Below are 23,716 nucleotides of genomic sequence, written 5' to 3'. Positions count from 1 at the left end.
AAAAACAGAAAAGACAGCTAAGGAATATTTGGCTGTATTATTTTCACACCGATGTTCAATCTATGCCAACCTTCAATGCGAAATTTCACGAAACCCTCCTACAATCCTCCCCTCGAAGCCTTAACAATAGAGAGGGAACTACTTAAACCACTTATCATCAAGAGGTGAAGAGCAAGTTTGACAGTGAAAGGGGAAAGAAATGTGTGGTACAAATGCTGTACCAAAACCGTCTTAAAATAAAATTATTTTTAGGGTACAACTGTCGTCCCCTCCGTCCCCTAAAGGTTAATGATCAGCCTTTCATGATTTAATTACTTGAATCTAAATCAGCAATCTTTCCAGTGTCAACTATCTCAAAACTTTTTTACTGAATTTTTGACTCAAAACACTTCCTTCCCATTGACTAGCGTGGAGAAAAAAACTGCTTGCTATGTAGTAATGATGCCAGATAAAAAAAAATAAGTTATCGTTGTTGCTATTGATTTAGGATAATATAAAATTTACAATTAGCTTGTTTACCACCGAAAAAAGGAAGAAAAATAATGTCTAAATGGTGAAAACTATTTAATTTTTTAAATTTTTTTTAACAAAATAGATCACAATTTCACTGTAGAAATAGCATAATTAAGCTTATAATAGTTGAAGAAATAGCATTGTTAAGTTTAAATTTTAAATATTTTCTAAATTATACTTTAATTTATTAGAAAGTTACTACTTTTGTACCTTGCCTCATCAGACCTTAGTGATGCATTATCAATTGGTTAAACATTATAACTTTAAATTCATCATTTTTTGAAACATAAAAGTGTCTTAGTTCATTTAGAATCTCCTGAACTATTGTTACAAATTTTAAGAAGTTAGTGATAAATAATTTTGATTTCAAATGTTTATATGAAAGCGTGATCCCCGAAATATAAAGAACTCTTAAAAAATAGTTATTGCAATGCACAATACAATCATATGATAAAGAGCTCAGAGTAATATAATCAATCCTTAGTTAAAAGCCATAAAGGAATGCTATTTTTCAATCTCATGTTTCCCACTTCTCATACAAAAGTTTGTCGATACAAATGTAGAATATCTGCTTCAAAGGGATTTAAAAAAAAAAAAAAATACTTTTGATGCAAATTAGAGCCTGGTTTAGGAGGGGAGCAGAAAATTGCTTATTCCTAAATGATAGCTCGGAATTTCGAATATTATCTAATGTGAGGCGTTCACCCTGGAGAATTGACTAAGTTATTCTTTAAACTTATTTTTGTTTTTGTGTTGTGCATACAGAGGGGACATTTGATATATCGATTGTATTTTTAGTTAGTGTTTCCCTACTTTAAAAATAAATTATTATACATCGTTTTAAAATTCTTAAGTTTTTATGATGTTTAAAATCGTACTTAATATTTGTATGCAATATAAAATATTATATTTGTATTTAATATAAAATGTCTTTCTTTTCTAGAAAAGTACTCAAAGCAACAGTAGATCAGATGAATAAGATATGGCATTTAACAAACATCTACTTGCATCCAAAACTTCATGAGTATGCTACAAAATTAGTAGCTCGTCTTCCAGAGCCTCTAAAGGTATTCATATTGCTTATTTCTCTGTGGTTCATTTATGTATAGTTTTTTTTAAATATCTGATTAATTGCATTAAATTAGTTTTTTTATTATCAATATTGTTATTATTATTTTTGGAAATGTGAATGTAACAGTCAAGAGAAACATTATTATATTTATTTAAAGCATAAAATATGCATTTCTCTTTTCTCCAATTTCAAATGAAGTAAAATAGCAATATATAAAGGCATAAATAGTGTTATTAAAGATAATCATGCTGATTTTGCATGTATGCCAACTTCTTTAATTTTAGAGAGAGTTATTTCTTGAATATTAAACAGTGGGAAATTTTTTTGCTTTACCATTGTATTTTTTATTTAATAAATTTAATTTACAACAATTTTTAATGACAGTTTATAATACATCTATTTTTTGGAAAAAAGTATTAAAAAATTAAGAATAGTGCAACATAAAAATATGGGCCTCTTTTTTAAGTGTTATAAATGTAAGGTATTTTGCTTAAATTATTAAAATTATATTTTACTCTCAATTGGTGTCAATGTTAGTTTTTGTTTATCAATTAAACTCTTATTATAAAGTTTTTTTTTAGGTAGTTTATTTTTGTAATAGTGGATCTGAAGCAAATGATTTAGCTCTTGAGCTTGCCAGACTCAGTACTGGTTCCTTTGATGTTTTATCATTGAGGTAGGATTGTTTAATGCAGCTTGCTTTTTCATTCTTTTTTGCCGTTTTTCAGGTGTATTCTAGTATTGTAAATACAGTTGTTACTTTACATAGTAAAATCTTTTTCTAAGTACTTTCCATTGAAAACTATAAAATTCAGGTATGTATACGTCAAGTTTAATAACCTCATAGAAATTTGACTGCAGTAAAAGTAAAAAAAAGAACAAAAAAAAGAAGACAATTAAGGATGTAGTAATTAGCAATCAATTTTCCTTCGTTATTTTGGATCATATTTCCATATTCCAAATTTTATACTTCTGATGATCAATAAATATTATACTTATGTTTAATCCTTTGTTTCTATTGTGTCTATAACTTTTTTATATATTGTCTGTTTTAAAATAAAAATACTTTTATTTTATTTATGTGCAAGCATTGTTTATTGGAATATGTTGTTCTTATTTGTTAGAATAATTCACTGTCGCAAATAAGAAATATAAATGCATGTGAAGTTGGCCACTTTAGTGCTAAAGTAAATAAATATTTAAATTTTGTTTAATTTATATATTAATATTTAAACTGTTTTTAATTTCATTTAAAAATACTTTAAAATAAAAACGTAGAATATATTTTATTGTTCATAACAGGATTAAACAATTTATTTAAAATCTTGTTATAACTTTAACTTCAAAATATATTTCATAATAGGTACAGCTTTTTGTTGTAGCAAGAAAAGTAAAACATATTGTTTGCCTCTTCAGCAAATATACAAATATTATTACCTGCTAAGATTTCCTTTTGTTTTTCACATATAGTATTGCTAAAATAAAACAGTTTCTGAACTTTTTGATTTTAGCAATATTTTGGTACTGCAGATGCTAATCCAGGATTTTTAACTTAATACGTACCCATTTCTATGAAAAATTTTAATGATATTATATTTTTGTGAAAATTTTTAGTGCATCATAATTTTCCACGAGAAAATGTCTTCCAAAGTAAAGATAAAAAAAAGAAACATTAACTTTCCTTACAATTTTCCTTAATAATAAAATACTTTAAAGATATTTATTTATAATTCTTTATGACAACTACTTATTTAGCACGACACTTACTAGCTTTAATGCACACATATGTTTACAATTAATTCAAATTTACATTACTTTGTAATACTTATCTTGATTACACTTTTTTACAATTGAAAAATTTAACAATATGCAAATTTTTTCTGAGCATATGATCATAAATTATATAAAATGGCTCATGTAGGTAGAAAATGGCTTAAAAAGTTGTCCTGCAGTTTTCAAAAATTTTAAATATTGGGATAATTAGATCTACTTGATAATCTTACAGTTTTTGGGGGCCAATAAATGAAAATTTAATGATTGAGTAGAAAAACTGCTCCTCAATTTTAAACATACCAAATTCATCCTGGAAAGTAGTCTTTCTACAGATGCTGTAGATGTGAGCAGTATTAGACTTAGGGTTCATAACTTCATCAGTTTTAGAAATTCATCCCAGAGAGTGTTGTTTCTTTCAATGATATGCGATTTTTAAATTGTGTGAATGCAAATTGCAATGTTAACAAATTGCCGTGTGTGTTTCTTGAATTGCGTAATTATGAATCTCGATGCATGAATATGCACAATGCTTGGTTTTTTTCCAGATGTGTGAATACGAATTGCGATAGGTGATTTTTAAATTGTGTGAATACGAAATACAATGTGCGATTTTTAGATTGCATACATACAAATCAAATTATATGTGAAATAGAACATTAAAATTTTATGTGAATTAGAATATTAAAATGCTGAAGGATTTCAAATTTTATCTATATTATTTCTTCGCATGAAATAATCAAAATCACAATTTCTACATATAAAAAGCTACTTTTGTGGAACGGAACATTGCATGGTCTAGCTTTTACAATATTGCTAAGTTAAGACAACTGCTAATAATTAAAATATTGACAATGCTTTTATTTTAAGTATTGCATATACTTTACAATAGTTAATTTTGAGTCATTTTTTATGCTGGTTTATTGCTTGATAACTATTTAATAAAATAAAGCTATAAGGAATCTTCATTTTTGATTTTCTGTTTATGGTAATAAAAATCATTTTTTGCAATGAATACTGGTCAAGTAACACATCTTTTTGCTCTTGCTGGAATGATTTTTTTTTTAATATTTTTGATTCTATGTCTCATTTTTTCTGTTTTTTGGTTACTTTTAATATTTTAAATTGATTTTTTTTGGCATATTTAATTTTTTTTGCACACAAAAATTATTGATATTGTGAATATTTTTTATTCATTCTTGTGACATTAAACTAAATTATGTTCCCAATTAATTTTTTTAATAAATTATTATTTACGTTGTCTTTTATTCAATTATTTTTATGAAAGGAAATTATATGGTAAATCTTTTAAAATGTCATATCTTAAGGCTAATTGCGCCAAGAAAAGTTTTTAGTTCTCTCCAAAATCTGCATTAGGTAATTTATTGTAAAAACTGATGATTCAAGACAAAATTTGAGTGCCTACGCAAGTCTTTGTATATTTGTACCATAATGTTTAGAAAAATAACTCTTAAGTTTACTGCTTTATATGAAGTATGAATGGACTTTTTTTATTCACATAAACATTATACAAAATAAGTTTCATTTTAACCCTCCAAGCATTGAGCCCCTGGTCAAAATTGTACTGAAATTTCTTTTCCATGTGTTAATTTCTCATTAATGAACAAATTTTTTATTTTATTTTAATGTGTGAAAGTTTGCTGCTGTAGGTTCAGAAAAAAAGCTATGACTATTTCTCAGAGGGTCAATATGATTTACATATTTGAAGTTGTCATCAAGTTTGTGTTCTTTTTGCTTGTTTTTCTGTGTTTATTTTAATTTAAGTTTATTATGTTTTGTACTTCTTTAGAATGCTAATTTATCAACATGAGTAGTGCTTGTAATGATTATATTATTTCATCTAAGTTTTTCAACTTTTAGAAACTCATATCATGGTGATACTCCATCTTCAGGTGGATTGTGTGGAATGGGTACTTGGAAACACAGTTGTCCACAAGGATTTGGTGTGCATCATGTAAGTATTCATTCTCCTACTGTGTTCATTTCAGAGATTTCTCTTATTTTATATTGTTGAGTTGTATGATTTTGTTGCCTAAGCTTTTTTTAGTGATATATTTGAACTTTTTTCACAATTTGTATAATTAAAGGCAATATATTTTAAATCTTAATTCAGTGTTCTTATTCATGCTTCTTATCTTATATTAGGTGCCATAATTACTGGGAGTAGAATTCTTTGTGCTCTCCTTTTCAAGAATGTACTGTTTTAATAGAATCTCTTCACTTCATGATTTATTTAAGATTGTTTTGTTAGAGTGGTAATATACCTTGAAATCTTGTAGAAGTAGTTTTACTGATTGAATGATCTTTTTTTTGGCATGAGGTTTACTAGTAAATATATATATATTTAAATATTAAAAGTATTTTTACTTTAAACTTTTTTTAACATTTATTTCTCTAAAGTCAATTTGTTTTTATATTGTGCTTCCATTTTTGCATGTTGCTTTTTTGAAGCTTAAAATTAACAACATTATGAAAAAAAAATGCATATGTAGTTAAGAGAATTTCTTACTGTTGAGTTGAAATTCATTAGTGCATTTTTTAAAGAACTGATTATCTACTGTATTGATCTTTCAAAAGTCATGTACATTTAACCTAAGCATGTCTAGGGACTTTTGATAATTTTAACATTTTAAAGTTCTTTCTTTCTTCACTGTTCTTTGTTGATTCACTGAACTAGTTATATATTTCTTATCATATGTACTGTTATTCAGATTAGTAGTAATATGATGCAATAAAAACCTGTTAAATATTGTTGCATAGAGGTGACGAATACCTTCATTCAAAATTTTTAATTGAAAAACATGTTTATGCTCCACATGATTTATAAATGCATATTCCTGTTATGTTTTACATTGGAAAATATTTTAAGCTTATGTATCATTTTATTAATACAGTTCTGAATTGAAATAATTTTGTTCTATAGAAACAAGCTAATCTCTCATGAAATTGTTGTTTTAATTGTTTAAGTTACTTCATTTCTTATCAAGATTGTTTTTCATTTTTTTTAAAATTTGCTTAAACTAGGAAAGTTTTTTTAGTTCACAATTCAGGAATTAAACTTTAGGCTAAAAATACAAATTTATGTACTTATTTCTCATTTATAAAATTGAAACAAAGTGCGTAAGAAATATGCGAAGTTAAAATCAGTGCATATGACAACTTAATAGCTGCGCTTCCAGTTAAGCCTATTGGTTTCGTAAGTGAATTATTTATTTAGAAATGATTCATTTTTGATCTATGTTATTTGGTTTTACATGATAATATCAAATACATTAAGACAAAATATAAAAAATCTTTGTCATTATCTTTAGATGCACCTCCACTTTGTAGCTCCATTAAACGTGAAGTGGGAGTCCCCAACCTTATTTCTTTCGTTTTGTTTACTTAAATGTTTCATTCTTGGATTGGTGTTCTTTTAGTTAATTTTTGAAAAGATTTTCTTATAAATATGTAAGCATTAAAACTGTAAAAGCAAATGATTTTATAAAAATGTATTAACTTGAATAATTGGCATGCTTTGCTTTGTGTGTGCAAATCACCAGCAATTTTTTTCTATAAAATATTAGTAAGCACTAATTATCACCTTAACTGTTTTCTTTTTTAACTGCTGAGTTTTTTCCAACTCTGAGACATTTCTTATTTTCAGTTGTTACCTCTATTTTTTCATTTCATGTGGTCATATTATTTCCATATCCATTGACATACAAAAAGCATGCACTTTTTATTGTAAAGCAATGGGTTCTTTCAATGCTACTATATCTATACTTGTAAAGTAAATATATAGTTACTTATGATGCAAATAGGTTAACTTCAACCGCACTTTTTTAATCTGTTGCATTTCCGTCCCATTCCCGTGGGAATGCGTTAAGTGAATATTTACTAGATTTAACTACTACTTTTCCCATGAAGGAACTTTTCGAATCAATGCAAAAATATACATTCGACCTTCTCTGCAGAAAATGGATTTACTCATTGTTTTTAAAACTGAAATTTATACATTAAACTATAATTGTTATTAATACAGTAAAACAGTTTCTTCAACGCCCGTATATAAGTTTTATTTTATTTTACCCAACCCAACTTCGCCTACCCAACTTTGAGTTTATGACTACTAATGGTCCTGCAGTGGAGTGATCGTTAAGACACGGCTCCCAGCTGGCTACGGTCAGTGTGCGGGTGGGTGACCACTTGGATCAGCCTGCGCAGGGACCGAGGGTGAGCGGCATTGGTCCACGTTAAACTGTTCTACTGTAAAGTACTCGACTTCTCGTGCAGGTCGTCGGGCTACCGAAGCGGGTGTGCCATCCCCTCTGCAGAGGATCAAAATTGTGATGGCATGTCTTCGGATCATCCTCAGGGATGTTTCCCAGACCGTCGCCAATAGCCTATTGTGCAGCTCTAGTGCGACATAAATGAGCAACAACAACCACATGGACAAATAATTTCAAGGAGCTTATAGTTTCATTTTATTTTTTAGTATAATAAATTTAAAATATTTTTCAATTATTTATTACACTGTTAAAATAGTGTGTGTTATAGTCATTTTTTCTTCTCCTTGCTCATTTCTTCTGTTTAATTAGTAAACTTGTCAAAAACAATGCAGCTTTATTGTATTCTTTATTTTTAAAATTTTGCTTTTCAAAATTGATCAAAAGCTTTGATAACTAAGTGAATATTAGTTTCTTTGCTCCAAGGTATTTTGAATTAACTTTTAAAAAATTGATAAGTTTATTAAATAATATTTTCTTTCAAAATTTGGAATTGCATTATTAACTTTATTTCACCATTCTGTTGCCAAGTGGGCCAGGAGATTATGATCGTTGGCCTAAAGTAAAAAATTAATTTTTCAACTAAAATATGTGTAGGCAGTTTTAATATATCCTAAATTAAGTATTCATAATCATTCCAAACATTATAATTTACTTTTTTAACTGATGAGTGTTTAATGAGAAATATGTTAAAAATTTTTTTTTAAATGTAGCTTTAAAATTTTTATTTCCGAAATGTATTTAGGAATTTCACCCTAGTGTTACATTTTTATCAGAATAATTAGGGTTAAATTATAGTAAAATTTTTTAATTTGTTGGATTAGTTAATACTCTTGACAAACTTATAGTTTATATATTATCATTTGAGATTTTACAATGTTTGAAAATTAGTTCCAAAAAGTTCTACGAGGTAATTAGCTAAACTTTCTTTTATTGTTTTCTTTGATATTTCTTCTTTTGAAAAAACCTGCCCATTTAGCCCGTATTGCAAAGGTGGACTAAATATACTGGAAAACATTTATTTTTGCTTGCCATATTTCAGCCGCCATTTTGTTTTTTGGGGTATTTTTAGTGTATTTCAAAATTTCAACTATGAATTCAATTTACCTGCACATAAAAACTCCTAAATACAAATTTTGAAACAAATTTTATTGAAATACTAATTTTGGCCACAAAACCTTGGATGCTGGCCCACTGTGTGCTGGAGACAGGTTATTTTTAATTAAATTATAATCATTTTATTTTGATTAACTCACATCAGTTGATATATTGAAAAAAATTTTAATATTTATAAACTAACTAAAATATTAAAATTTAATTATGATTTTCACTTACATTTAAAAAGTTTTTTTATTGAATATTTTTAAAACAAGAATAGTAAAGTGCATTTTTGCCTCTGTGCTTATGACTTTTTTCCTCTCAATCATATACAGATTTATTAAAACAGTTCATAATAGATATTTTTTAAAAATTTTTTTCATTACAGACATGAAAATAATAATAATGATAATAATTTTGAAACCTCAATGAAGAAGGGAATTTTTTTTACTCCTTCGTCTCTAGGAAGACAGTTCCTTATAAAATGTCTTTCAAATTTATAAATCTTGATCTTAAAAGTGTATGTATGTTCATCTAATAATAAATACTGAAAAGTCCTAGAATATTCCAAGATTTGAACATTTGCCAAAACTATTTTATGCTATACCATGAAGATACACATAACTCTTTAATCCTTCAATTTAAACTAGTATTTTTTATCTCCCACTCATATCTATAAAATAATTCTTTAATTTTTTAAAAATGAGATACTGTAGAGCATTTTTGACTTTTTCTTAATAGGTAATGAATCCTAATCCATACAGAGGACTATGGGGAGGTTCAAACTGCCGAGACTCTCCTGTTCAGGTCGATAGAAAATGTTCTTGTGGAGAAGGTCAGTGCTTTGCAAATGATATGTATATTGAACAACTTAAGGAAACTATAGCATCATCAACACCAAATAGAGTTGCTGCCTTATTTCTTGAGTGTATACAGGTAAATCAATCTTCCTAAATGACAAAATTATCCATAACATTTTCCTTTCATACTGATTAGTAGTGTTATATGTGAGAAATGAGCAAATACTTCTACATACTATCACTAAAAAGTTTCAGTTGAAAAAAAAATTATTTTTAAAACAAAGAATGTCATAATTTTTCTTGAAAAAATAGGAATTAATGCTATATTTTAAACATTCTAAATTAGTTTATGAATGTTTTTATTAAAACTTAACAGATCTCTAATGCTATTTCACACCATATGTGATTTAACAAGCTAATTTAGTTAAAAAAAAAAACATTAATAAACTATTTGGGAAAAATGCCCACAGTTGACCCATTAATAAGATCCTTTTACACAAGATTTGTTTTTATATTTCAATAGGGTGGTGGTGGCACTGTGCAGTTTCCCAGAGATTATGTTAAAAAGGCACAAAAAATAGTTCATGAACATGGTGGTCTCCTTATTCTTGATGAGGTAACTATTGTTTTATAAATTATTAGACTATATTTGTTTTTATTTTTAAGACATGTTGTGTGTTATTTAACTTTTTCTCTATATTTATAGTCCACAAAATTCAAAAAATACTTTGTTAGCAACACATTTTGCTTAATAAATTTTAATCCCAACTGTCATAAGGTAATAACATCCTATCTGTGCTATTATCATTAAATTTTTACTATTATGTTCACTTTTATTCCATAAAAACTAATTAGCTGCTGATACTGAAATTAAGCTTTCTAATTTGAGGAACATATTGAAAAGAGATGCTTTCCCTCTTTATTTATACCAAACATTTTGGCACAGTTGTATGTTACTTTAAAATATTGTATTGAATTGTTGTATTTCATCTTTTACTTATACAGTACAGAACCCGTTATAAGGAAATCAGAAAACCGGAAAACCAAAACACCGGAACGAAATTTGATAAATTTTCTCGCTATTTTTTAAAAAAAATTTTTTTTCCTCATAAGATTTTAGGATTTTTCTTTCTTTTTTGAAAGATGTGTACCTTACCATCATTTTGGAAATAATCATTAGTGTATTACTTCATCGTTTCTTCTTCTTTTTAAGATTATTTCCAAAATTTTTTTTTTTAGTTGGGTTTAACAATAAAAAAAACGGCTTTTTGTAGCGATTCAGAAAACCGGAAGAATCAGTTGTCCGGAATAGCGATGGTCCCGATCGTTCCGGATAATCGGTTCCCTACTGTATTTATATTCCGTCCTAATTAATGTACTGTCCCCTTGTGCTCTTAGTCATCAAATTTTTATTCATGACTCAAATTTTTATTGATAACATTCAAATTCATCTTTGTAGTTTTTTAATACTTGAAACAAAAATTTCTTGTTAAAAGATGGTTTAGGATCTTATAAACATACATGCAATCAGTTATAAAAATAATATTAATTAAAAACTACTGTATTGTGAGTCTATCAAATTGTAGATATTTTCCTGGCAATTTACTTTTATTTGAAAATTTTATCATTAAATTCTTTGATTAAAAATGTTATTTTACTTGTGTTTATATTAATTTTTGTACTTATTCTTTTTTTAAAAAATCTTTTATAATACTGGCTATCAATTTTAAAATTTTTTTACGCTCTTGGTAAACCATTTTGCCACTTTTAGTTTGTTCTGTTAACTGTTAGTCGCTTCAATTCTGAGGAAGTATGTTTGAGTTAAATTAGTAAACATTTGACACTTTTACGTAGACACGCAGGCTCTGTCATTTACATTCTATTAAGGCATTTTAGTGCACACTACTTGTGATGCCTTTTTGTCTGTGTCTTTACCTTTAGTAACAATTCCATGCAAAATAAATTTTTTAATCATGGTTACAAATAGTCTGTTTAAGGGCCAAATATATTTCTGAGCTTTCCTTTATTAACTTCATATGAACTTCAAGTTAATAATTTCTTAACACGTATTACTATTTTAGCTGATTTTTTTGCTTGGTTTTAAATAAATGGTAAATGCTGTTTTTAAATGTTTTTTTGCTTATTACTGGGATTTTATGTAGGTATTATATATTGAATTTGGAAAGAATTGTCAAAAATTGTCTCTTTACTATGCTGTTTATCGATTATTGATTTGTTTATCATTATTTCATCTGTTATGTTTATCAATTTTTCATCTGTTATGTTTATCATTATTTCATCTGTTATATTTTAGGTTCAAACTGGTTTTGGAAGAACAGGAAAGTATTGGGGCTTCGAGAATCATGGTGTTATTCCAGACATAAGTAATTCTTAAGAATTATAAATTTATTTTGAGTACTTTTCCTTTCTTGAAAGTAGTTCTTATAATGCTAATTTATTTTACTTAAGTCCTCTAAATATTAATTCAAATTTTAAGTTGAATGCGTTCTTGTAACCAGCTTGCCCAAGATAAAGTAGTGCTTACCAAATAAAATTCTGTGCTACTATGCCCAGAGAAATAATGCTTAGAAAGCTTAAGTATTTTTTTATTATAATTTTTATTGTATTTAAATTTTGAAATAATTTTTAAAGTATTTAAATTTTGAAATAATTTTTAAAGTATTTTTTATTTGTTTGCAGAATTTATAGAGATATTTGTCTTCGTTTCTTCAACTTCATCATTCTCTAATACAGTGGAATCCCATTTTTACATTGTCTTTTTTTGTACATCTTCCTACATCATTTTTTAAATTTTTTTTAAAGCACGATTTGTTTATTAATTTCCTCCTTGAGACACAACCAGAAGGATGGATAAAGAAAGTATGTGAGCTTAATTAGCAAAGTTTGTGACTGAAATTTTTTCCAGAAAACTTAAACCTTTAAATATTGAAATTATCCAATCATTTAAATATTACACTAAACAAATGGTTCTTTATTTCGGTGAGCAGCAAGGTGTTTCTGAAGCAAAAACAAATCTTCTGGAATCTCTGACTTTAAATGCTTCAGTGCTTGACAATTTGATTAAAATGCATTACAAATGGATTAAAATACAAAGGCTTGGTACCCAATGGGAACATTGGTCTAGTTGAAATAAAATTTCTGAAGATCTTTCAAAGTGAATGACATGTATGTTGATTGCAACGAACATCCTACTACTTTTTAATTTCTTTCATATCTGATTGAATGCCTGCTCCCAATGATAGTGAAAAAAATTATTAAAATGAGTTACAAGTATTGGATCATGTACAAACAAGAGTTTCAAACCAAAAATCTCTGAAGTAATGTAAATCAAAATGCAAATTTTCTAACAATAGTTACTATTTAAAAAATTTTATCTAAAAACAAAATATAAGGTTACTCCTTTTTTCTAATAGTTCTTCTTGTAAGTACCAATTTTTGAAAATATGCTTACATTTTTTCTTACATATTACATTTTCCAATGGAAAACATAAAATCAGGCATCTAATGTAGTTTGATTATAATTTATCGTTTAAGAAATACACTATCTGACCGTTCTAAAATAAAAGTTATCCAATTGGGAGACACTTAGTATGTGATCCTCCCTCCAAAAAAAGCTAAAGCAACAATTTGAAGATAGATATTTGCATATTAAATAATGTTCCAAAAAGTTTATCATTGTGCAAAACAATGCCATTTACTATATAATGTGTAGTCCTATTTTTTGGTTTAGAATGGATCTATATATATTACTAAGTTTGTGGTCCTCAATTGTGTACTACTACATAGTACATTTTTCTGCAAATCACATACGTATGGTATTAAATTTGGCACTTTGATGTTCTTAAACAGTAACCTATATTATTATCTATGTAGTACTTCTTCCTGGCTATTGTTCCAATAATGAATCACAAGATGTAAACCTATTACGACATTGATGATTATTATAATAATTATTTTTTGATTAATTAACTAATCATCGAATTAAACTCATTCAATTAATTACAACTAATTATAATTATTTTTCTACTTTTAATATCAATGTTTAAATATTTGGTTTCTTTTGGCATCATATACTGAAAGTTTGAAAACTTATTCTATTTATTGAAGCAAATGATTTATTCATAAAGATTTCGCAGCATTTCTTAAACTAATCGTTAGAATGCTGTTTCATAAAATTTCTATTTCTTCTGTCACAAAAACAAATATAAATTATTAGATTTTAAGCCAGTATTTATTTGAGTACAAAGTCTTGAATATGGTTAATTTTATCATTAGCTAACAGTAGTTTTTAAGTGTTTTAAATAAAACTGTACAAGTCTTAAAATTTATCTAGTATATATTTTAATATCAAAATCTTCAAATTAAGAATGATGCTGATTTGGGCATTTGCATAGGCTTTTTATTTTCCCAAATTTTTCTTGCATATGTATTTATATTTGAAAAAAAAATTATTTTTTACTTACAGTTAAGTTTCAATTTACTTATAGTTAATTTTTAGCTATTATGTAAGGAGTATGTTGCATTAAAGTTTTAAAAGGAATTATAAAGGAGTAACTGTTTTTTCTTCACTCTTTTTAGTTTCTGTTGCAAAAGGAATAGGAAATGGATTTCCTCTTGCTGCTGTTATTACTAGCAGAGAAATATCTGATCACATGAAAAAAGCTAATAATTTTAATACATTTGGGGGCAATCCTCTTGCATGTGCAGTTGGATCAGCTGTTCTGGATGTAATGTGTTTTTCAATTTTTGTTTAATTAAAATAATTCTATGATTTCTTTATTGCTTTTGAAACAGGTTACAAGCAAATACTTTTATCAATTTTTATGTAGAAGAAACATTGATTTAGTACATAAAATCAACATTGAATTTTGAGCTGAGTCAGTAACTTAGCACAAAATATAATTTAACTTATTAACTTACCTCATTACATATTTCCTAACTTTTCTTGATTTCATAAATTTATGATCCTTTTTTTAATTATTTCTAATCCTATTCTAATTTAATAAATCAACTAATTTTTATCCTATTGCATAAAAGTAAATATTTCAATTCTTTTCATTTTTAATAAATGTAGCAACTAGTTTTTTATTTAATACATGTGTATAATATTTTAATTCAATGCCGTGATAATACGAATATTACTCTTTTTAAGTGTCTTTATTTTTTTAGCACAGAAAATTTTTTGGTTGCAGGATTATATTAAATTCAAACAGTCTTTATGGTGATTAATTTGTAACCAAGTTTATTTAAATTTAAAGCTAATCACACAAGATTGGCTTTATTTTTGTATCTATTATTTCTGCATAACTCACCAATACTGGATCTCTTTCCATGTTCCTAAGTGTCAATATACACGTGCACCTCAGATTTAAAATTGGTGGGGTTAGGATTGGGTGGTTTTTTTATCTGTCCATGGCCTCTCAGTTTGACCTCAGGAAATGTTTAAAAGTTTAAGAAGATAAATTGTATAAAGCAGTTTTTTTTAAAAAGGTACTGCTGTTTAAAATAAATGTGGATATGCATGCACTGGCTGAAGTTGTAAAAATTGAGCTCATGAATTGGTATTACTATATATTTAGAAAGTGTTTTCTTCAGGATTGTGAACATTATGGAATGATTTTAATAAATAAAAGATGTTAGTAACTTTACCGCTCATTTTTCTTTACCAGTAAACAAGACTATGTTGATTCCACTATCAATGTGCCTCATCATTGGTAGATTATGCATATCACTTTGAACTGTCCCTGACTGCACTTTAATTCATCACAAACACTACTCTAGATCGTTAAATTAAAAATCTCTAGTTTTTAAATATTTTTTTAAAATTTTTTAACTGTCTGGATTTACACCAGAAAAAATATACATTTGGTTCCAATCTCTTATTTTAAGATTTTTATAAAAGGTACATTTCAGAAAGTTAAACTGAATGAATTTTTTTTTATCACATTTAGGAAATGGACAATTTTTTGTTGAATTTTATAAATATGTGCCCATTAAAAATCAGTTCTATAATAATGTGTGAAATGGGAAATTAATACTGATGAATTTCCATAAACAGAAAAGGAAATTCTCTAAACTAAATTCACTTTTTGTACAATCTTATAATTGACTTGCACAATTATTATGCTTAATTTTTTCATATAACTTTAAATAACACATTAAAATTTTAGAGAATTGCAAGACTTTCTATTTGTATTCTGAAAACAAATTTATCTGGTTTCTGTTTTAAGTAAACATTGCATACATGAGGTAGTTTTTTTGAAACACAGATCTCTATGAAATAAAGTTGGTTGAGCTAAATGCTGCGTTTGTTTTAATGAAGAAGTTCACCGAAATTTATATCCAAGTTTGAGCACTGTGAAAAAGCCATTCTATGTTTAAATGCCTATCTGGAAGCCATTATATTCTAGCACTTTATTGGGTTCTTTCTGTTGAGAAATGTATATGAAATTTTATTTTACATAATATCTTCTAAGCAAAGTAATTTAATGATGAAGATATCCTAATTATTTTGAATAACATTTTTAGAACTAATTTGCATTTATAAATGTCATTCTGTTAATATCTATGTTTCATTCCTTTAAAATTAGGCCATTGATGAAGACAAATTAATGGAAAATAGCCATCATGTTGGTACAGAACTTCTTCTTTCATTAGCCAAACTGAGGGAAAAGTATGAAATAGTGGGTGATGTTCGTGGTAAAGGCCTCATGATTGGTATTGAAATGGTGAAAGATAAAGTATGAATTTAATTTTTGAAATTTTAATAGTTTTTTTTAATTTTTTTTATTGTCATATAATGTTTAGGTGAAGTGAGAAAAATTCAGTGTCAGTGTACTGAGCACATTATATAATACTTAATTCAAATATCACTGACATGAAATATTTGTAATATAATTTGTGTTATTTAAATACATTTTTTGTATGCAATTCATTACTAGAGTAAAAAGAAAAATGTCATAAAATTACTAGATTTTTTTCAGGGCACATAAACATGGATTATGAGGACGAATTTGAACATATTTTTTGTGTTAAATCTGTTTCCATTGTAAGAGATCACAAGATCTTCATTATTTCACAGAAAACATACACGCAACTTCATCAAATCAAAAGGTAGCAGACTTTTGCAAAACAGCATTATACTCTTTATTATTTTCGCACTAACAGTATCAATTAAAGACATTTTGTGCCCAAATTTAAACTTTTATTCCTATCCCCTTTTAAGTGAAAGGATTAGCAAGTTTGCTTTATAATTATACTAGGAATTGACTCCATCCCTAACCAACCCATTATTTTTGTTCCTCTCAAAAGTCATAAAAATTATGAATGCAATTCAACTGCTATACCTCACATTTTTGCAAGCATACATGTTTAACTTTGTATAAAATGCACTTTTAAATGTAGATTTTTTTTATTATCATATTAGCATAATTCATTTTCAAACCTTTGAAGAGTGATTTTTAAACCTGCTTGAACTTAGTTTTATTTTGAAATATTCTCTCTTGATAATAAATAAAGCAAAAATGTGGTTTTGGAAATAAGGGCTTTTAATAGGAATTTTTGGAACAAATGAGGTGCTTAAGACGATGTAATGGTAAGCCTGGAAAGTGTTTTTTACGCTTTAAAAAATTCTATAATATTATAATAATATTTTGGAATTTGAGATCATATTATATTATAGAATTGAGAATAAGAGATCATGTTACCATGGATTTGTAAATAATATATACTATACTTTCTGAACGCAATTTCTTATGGCTGATTTTATTGTCCGTTGTGAATTATAAAAAAGTTTTTATATAATTTTTCATATTATGCATGCAAATTGAAAACACAAAATATGTCTTATGCCATCATCAGCTGTATCACTGATTTAATTTCAAATCAATCCATTAAAAAAACCATACTAGATTGCACATGTGTTGGAAGACCTTTCACATCAAAAAATTTCTTTAGCTTAATATTGGTATGCTTTCCAAATTTTGGGTTTAGATTTTTCAGTGTAATATTTTTAATATTATACGCATATTAAGAATATCTTTTTAACATTTCTGTGCTTAAACACCATAAAAATATTTTCAACAAGTTTGTTTTAAGCAGACAAAAACTGTTGTGGCAGAAAATGACAAACCACAATTAACTTTTAATTTTGTTAATTTATAATCTGTCCATAAAAAAATCATAGTTGATTGGGCACACCTATGGTAGACTTTTCACATGAAAAAATGTTTTTTGCTTAATGCTTTCCAAATTTTGAGTTTAGAGTTTTCTGTTTAATATTATTAAGCATTTATTAAGAATTTTTTTTAGCATTTTTGTGACTTTAACATTATGAAACTATTGATGACAAGTTAACTTAAGCAGAGAAAATTTGCTTGGGCAAAAATATAGGCCGCAATTAATATATATTTAATTTTATTTATAAAAGGAGGATTCACCATGTTGTGGGTGGTAATCCTTACTTTTATTTGAATCATCTTCAAAATTATCTAAACTGTCATCACAGTTATAAAGTAATTCTATTCCCCATAGTATAAAAAGTTTTACTTGTGATACATCTCATTGCATCTACTTTCAGCCATCTTTGTGAGTGGTTAATGTTCTTGGTGATTTCCATGCAGAATTTTTATTTATCACCATATTATTTCCTAAGTTAAAGCTTTATAAGACACTGATACTTCCTGTGCTACTTTATGGAAGCAAAACTTGGACCCTAAGTTCAGATATACAGCTGACACTGGACACCTTTGAAAGAATGATCCTCAGAGCCATCTTTGGCACACTTCAAGAAAGGGGATGCTGGCGAACCAAGTATAACTTCGAGCTCTACTGACTCTATGAACAGCCCTAAATTACACAAATAATCCTCAGTAATTGGCTGAGATGGCTGGGCCATATATGGAGAAGCCCTGAAAATAGCGCTATGAGAATCGTCACCTTTAAGAGCCCTGAGTGGTTACATCCCAGAGGCAGACCCCTTACTATATGACCCAAAGCCATCGGAAATGATCTGAAAACGGAAATGATTAAAAGGGATTTGCTATGGATAGGAGGTGCTGGCGTTTGTCAGCTGTTGAGGCAGCCAAGGCCTGCAAGGGGCTGTTGTGCTGACAAGGAGAGGATATTGTTTCAAGTCTTAAATATCTATTTTTCAGTTTTGCTATGTATGCTTTCAATGACATTATTCATGATATTATGACGTGTATCACAATTATTGAATATAAAAATCAGAATAGAAATAGAAATCAGAACATTAAACTTATTCTTATTATTTAGTTTTTCAAGAAATTTATTTTTATTAGTTTTTTTTAGTTTGCTGCGTTTTCACAAACTTTATCTGAGTCTATCAGAACAGTATTTTATTTTGATATGAATGAGGGGGAGGAACCCTCTCACATTAAGTTGAAGAAAACTATGACAAAAATTAACTAAACATTTATTAGCAACTGAAAAATAACAAGATAAAAAACAGAAAAGTAAAATTAAGTATGAGTGTGCACAGAGCAAAGTTCAAAGCTTCCTAAATACTGGGGAACGATACAAGGTTGCCGATTCTGTGTACATCATCCAGCTGATTCCTTTGGCAACTACGCACCATGCCTGGCACCACGTGAACATTATTTAAAGATGAAGATGTGCAGTGTCATTTTTTCCCAATCAAACTAAACATTTGTAAGATTTCAAATGAAAAATTCTTGAGCATGATCAGCCACCAATCAGCCCATTATTTTCCCTTTGAAAAAACACTTCTGTGGGTTATACTTCCGTAAACTCACAACAGGTTACAGGATTTGGGAATGGGGGACAAGATTTCCCTAAAATTTTATGTACATATGCTTTAGAATAAGTGTTTAAACCTACATGTTCTCTTTTTTGATTGAAACTGCTAAGATTTGTTAAATATATTGAGTTTTAATACCTTTATCTCTGCAATTTTTTTGTTTGCGAGCCACCCATTAATATTCCTTTTTGATGCACTTTTGTCATTAACAGTAATGATGTGTTTATTAAGATATTCTTAAAATTACCTAAGAATCAATTATTTTTTTATGCAAAAAGTAACAAACATAAAACGGATGAGACCTTATTTATTTAAACTTCTCCTTTTTACACTTTTTCTTTATAATGTTTGTAAAATTTCCGATTTGTTTTCGCAATTTGAAATTTTAAAATTTAAATATCTCTTTGTGATTTAAGTGATAAGATTAAAATAGCTTTTTGTAATTTAAATAATAAGATTGAAATCTGTTATTTTTTGTGGAAAAAAAGAATAGATTAGAACTTTAATATGACATTTTTAGGAAAGTCGTCAACCTTTATCCTCCGATATAATGGAATCAATATTAGAAGAAACCAAAGACATGGGTCTGCTTATAGGACGCGGTGGTCACTATAAAAATGTAAGTGCCAGAGTTTAAATATATATTTTATATTCTGAAATTACTGCAATTTTTTTTAACTTTTTTAGAGAAATTGTTTTCCTTATTAAGCCTGTGATAAAACAAGAGAAATATAATATTGGCTCTCAGAGACAATACATTTCTGTAACAAGTACACATAATTAGTATATTGTTAATTGATATTTTTGAGTTGAGATGGTATAGTCGCTAAGCCATTTAACTGCCATTCTGAAATGTCCTAACTTAAGTGGCAGCTTTAAGCTCACCCAGCTTCAGATCAATTAATACTAGCTTTTTTGAAAGTAAAAGTGGTGGCAGTGTGCTAAAGTTAATTTCAATGAAGTTTACCCAGACATTGTCAAGCTTGAACTCTTTGACAATAATCCCTTTTTTAAGTGCTTTACGATTAATATTTTTAATGCCTTTATTTTACTTTTTAAATGTATGCAAAATATAAATTCTGTTCTGGAATGATACTTAAAATTTTGTGAATCCTCTAATTGCATCAGTGTCAAAAATTGTAAAGTGACTCTCAAAATTATCAAGTATGATAAATACCTACACTGTTTGCTTAATTTTGTCATATGCTATTATAATCTAATAATACAGTACTGAAATTTTTTTTCAAACTTGCAAAGTAATAAAATTTTTTATTAATTCCACATTTACTGAATTATCAGGTTTACTATTAAAAGAAATTAACTGAGATTTTAACAGATCATTGTTGAATTTATTAATGATTTTTTTTTATAAAGCCTTTTATGTGAAGCCATTAGTTTTTAATAAACAAAATATATTACTCTTATTTTCCAGCTATTTATTTTCTATTTTTACGGGACTGCTAATGTTCTATGCTTTTTACAAAAATTTCTGCTAGTGATTACTAAGTTTGTTTTAATGTAAAATTCTTTGTTTTGTAAATTTGATTTAAAGTTATTTTTCCCAAAACTACATGTAAATGATTTAAGAGTTCATATGAAAGGTCACTTTGTTCCATCTCTCTTGTAATGCGGCTTTTAAAATGTTGAGAAAATTACCAAATTTTCCAAAAACTTTGGTTTTTTAACTATCTACCACTCATAAAAATATTTTGCAAAAGGCATAGTAGTCATTCATCTTCATAAAAAACATCTAAATACATTTGTTCTGGTTATGCATATGAAATAAAAGTTTGATAATCTTTATATTTTTGGCCATGGTTTCTTGTCTGCAAAGCAAGTTTAGCCATCTTTTTAAAACATCCTCTTCTCTCTAGATTTGAACCACTGAACTATTGAAAATTTCATAATTTACATGAAATATTTTCATTGTAATTGTAGTTCTCGTGTAGCAATGCTATAAAGAATAAAAAATATGTAATTTTTCTAAAATTTTTTAATGAAAGTATTGAAAGATAATAAGCAATTTTGTTGATCCTCAAACTTACTTCTTGTACTGAACATACTTCTTGTTCTTACTTGTACTGAAACTATTATATTTTGTAAAGAAATTAATTATAAGGTTGTGTGCTAATGTGGTGATATTAGAATGTTTTATTTATCTGTAATGTGACCCTTATTTTATTGAAACAAATTTTCCATTATATTTTTTTGATTAAATGAGCTTTTACTGTATTTCTCTAAAACTATTTTTAAATTTCTGTTTCGTATAATTATTCCATTGATTTCTTTATAACTGTTGAAATTTTAACATTAGGCAAAAAGTTTCCTACTATATCAAAATATTTTCAATTCTTAGTTTTGATTATTTTTTTCTATTACCCACTCATATATTGGGATTCATCATTCGGTTATTAAAAAGGAAATTTTGAATACCCTATCAAGATTTACCATACTAGTTGTGCCAATATTATCCCCACAGTTAGAAGGACAGATAGTACAGAAAAGAGGGAAAGGACATTCATGCTTTTGATAGGGATTCCAACACAGGATCTGTCTGACATGAGGTCCATCCCCTGACCACCATACAGCGGGTCCATTTATATATTTAAATTATATATTTTATAGAATATGTTTAAGTCATAGATATTTATATATTATAAAATGCATATCCAATTTAGCATTGTAATCAGTGTTAACTAAGAACATCTAATGTACACGAGGCTGTGTTAACTCATTCTCTGACATAGCAACTTTTTGCACTGATGTGAAATGTGTATTTATGAAAAAAAGGTAAAATATTTATGATCAGTCTTATTGGATATTTTAGTGTTAGCTACCAAGTTTTAAAAATCAGAACACTCACATGATTTCATTTTGAAATAAAGACAGTAATATTAATAATGTCTTGTGGTTGACACTAATATTTTGCTTCTGTAAAATAAAAACATTAATATTTACAATGTCTTGTGGTTGACACTAATATTTTGTTTCTGTAAAATAAATTGTAATATTTTTAAGAACATGTCCTTTTTTCAAAAATGCAAAGAATTTTAAAAAATTTGAAAAATTATATTTTAGTGGGAAAAAAAAGACCCAGGAAAAAAAGTTTCATGCTCAAAAGAGCTTATATACTTATATCATGTTCACATGATTTAATGCTTTATAATTATTGTGTGCTAATTATGGAAAAATCAGCTAAATTTTGACAAAAGGAAGAAATAAGAATGTTATAAACCATGATACTAAGTGCATTAGCTAATATTTTTCTCTAAAATATTGAAATTTTTAGGTAATTTGAATTGAAAGTAAAGTAATTTCATAAAAGCAGTGTTTATTTAAACACTGCTTATATGAAATTAGTGCAGTGTACTTGTCTTAGAACTGGACTCCTCAAATATTGCATTTTCATTTAAAACATCAATTTTTCAACAGTCTTTAATTTTCTTAGAAAATTGAAATAATTATTTAATATTTTGTTTCAGGTATTTAGAATCAAGCCTCCTATGTGCATTACAAGTACTGATGCGAAATTTTGCGTTGAAGTTCTTGATATTGCTATCTCAAAAGTTGTTAATAATATGTAATTAATTCTGATAAATATATATATGGTACAAACAAAATACATTATGGTACGAACAAAGTACATTATGGTGCAAGCAAAATACATTATGGTACAAACTAGATTTATTTATTGTAAGTTCTGCTCAGTTTTTGACAATTTTGTTGCAAATTTTATAAATCTTGTATATTTTTATAATTTTAATAAATCTATATTTCTATGTTCAACTTAAAAGTTTTTGTTTGTTATATTTTATATTGAAAAATACAATCCACATATTTTAAATTTTATTTTTACTTAATTAAAATTAAGTTACACATATTTAATAAGATAATTTAGTTTACTTGGGAACTAAAATAGGCTTTAAAACGCTGTATTTTCTAAGCTGATATTTCAAGTGCTTTTGTATATTGGGATATTGCATGAATTAATTCTTTCTTACAATTAAATACTAACTACATATGGTTTTTAGCTTATTTGTTTTTGTGCAAACTGTTTGATTTTCAAAATGCTTACAAAATTGTATACAAGAGAACTACTTTTGCATTTCATCTTGGTTTTAATAAAAAAGTACTTTAACTTTCAACATCAATTATGAGGCAGAAAGTGAATTCCTTTAGTCTGAGTAGTTAAGTATCTTTTCTTAGGTAAAATTTAGCTGAATTAGAATATTGTTGTCTTGTTAGAGAAACTTAGTATGTATGATTAAAGTTTATTTGTAGATCCAACACAATCTCTCTATTTCAAAAACATGTTTGCATTAAAAGGAATTTTCATCAATTCTTTAGATGAATATCCTACTTTATCCATAAA

At 27.1% G+C, this 23,716-nt stretch overlaps 1 protein-coding gene across 1 annotated transcript in view; it reads left to right on the top strand.

The window, feature by feature from the left end:
• Positions 1–23,137, top strand: part of LOC107439021 (alanine--glyoxylate aminotransferase 2, mitochondrial) — a 32,275-nt gene extending 9,138 nt beyond the window's left edge. Inside the window, exons 4-13 of the mRNA XM_016051476.3 lie at positions 1,457–1,580; positions 2,167–2,261; positions 5,237–5,330; positions 9,484–9,678; positions 10,066–10,158; positions 11,857–11,926; positions 14,142–14,290; positions 16,154–16,303; positions 19,865–19,963; positions 22,827–23,137. Of these exons, the coding sequence (XP_015906962.1) occupies positions 1,457–1,580; positions 2,167–2,261; positions 5,237–5,330; positions 9,484–9,678; positions 10,066–10,158; positions 11,857–11,926; positions 14,142–14,290; positions 16,154–16,303; positions 19,865–19,963; positions 22,827–22,928 (1,171 nt within the window). The 3' untranslated portion in view covers positions 22,929–23,137. The remainder of the gene's footprint in view (positions 1–1,456; positions 1,581–2,166; positions 2,262–5,236; positions 5,331–9,483; positions 9,679–10,065; positions 10,159–11,856; positions 11,927–14,141; positions 14,291–16,153; positions 16,304–19,864; positions 19,964–22,826) is intronic.
• The last annotated feature ends 579 nt before the right edge of the window (positions 23,138–23,716 follow it).

The sequence above is a fragment of the Parasteatoda tepidariorum genome, chromosome 12 (assembly GCF_982258835.1).
Source record: "Parasteatoda tepidariorum strain Cologne lab strain chromosome 12, Ptep-v5.0, whole genome shotgun sequence".
Classification (NCBI taxonomy): Eukaryota; Metazoa; Arthropoda; class Arachnida; order Araneae; family Theridiidae; genus Parasteatoda; species Parasteatoda tepidariorum.
The sequence above is the reverse complement of the archived record's forward strand: the minus strand, read 5'-3'. Positions and strand labels throughout refer to the sequence as shown.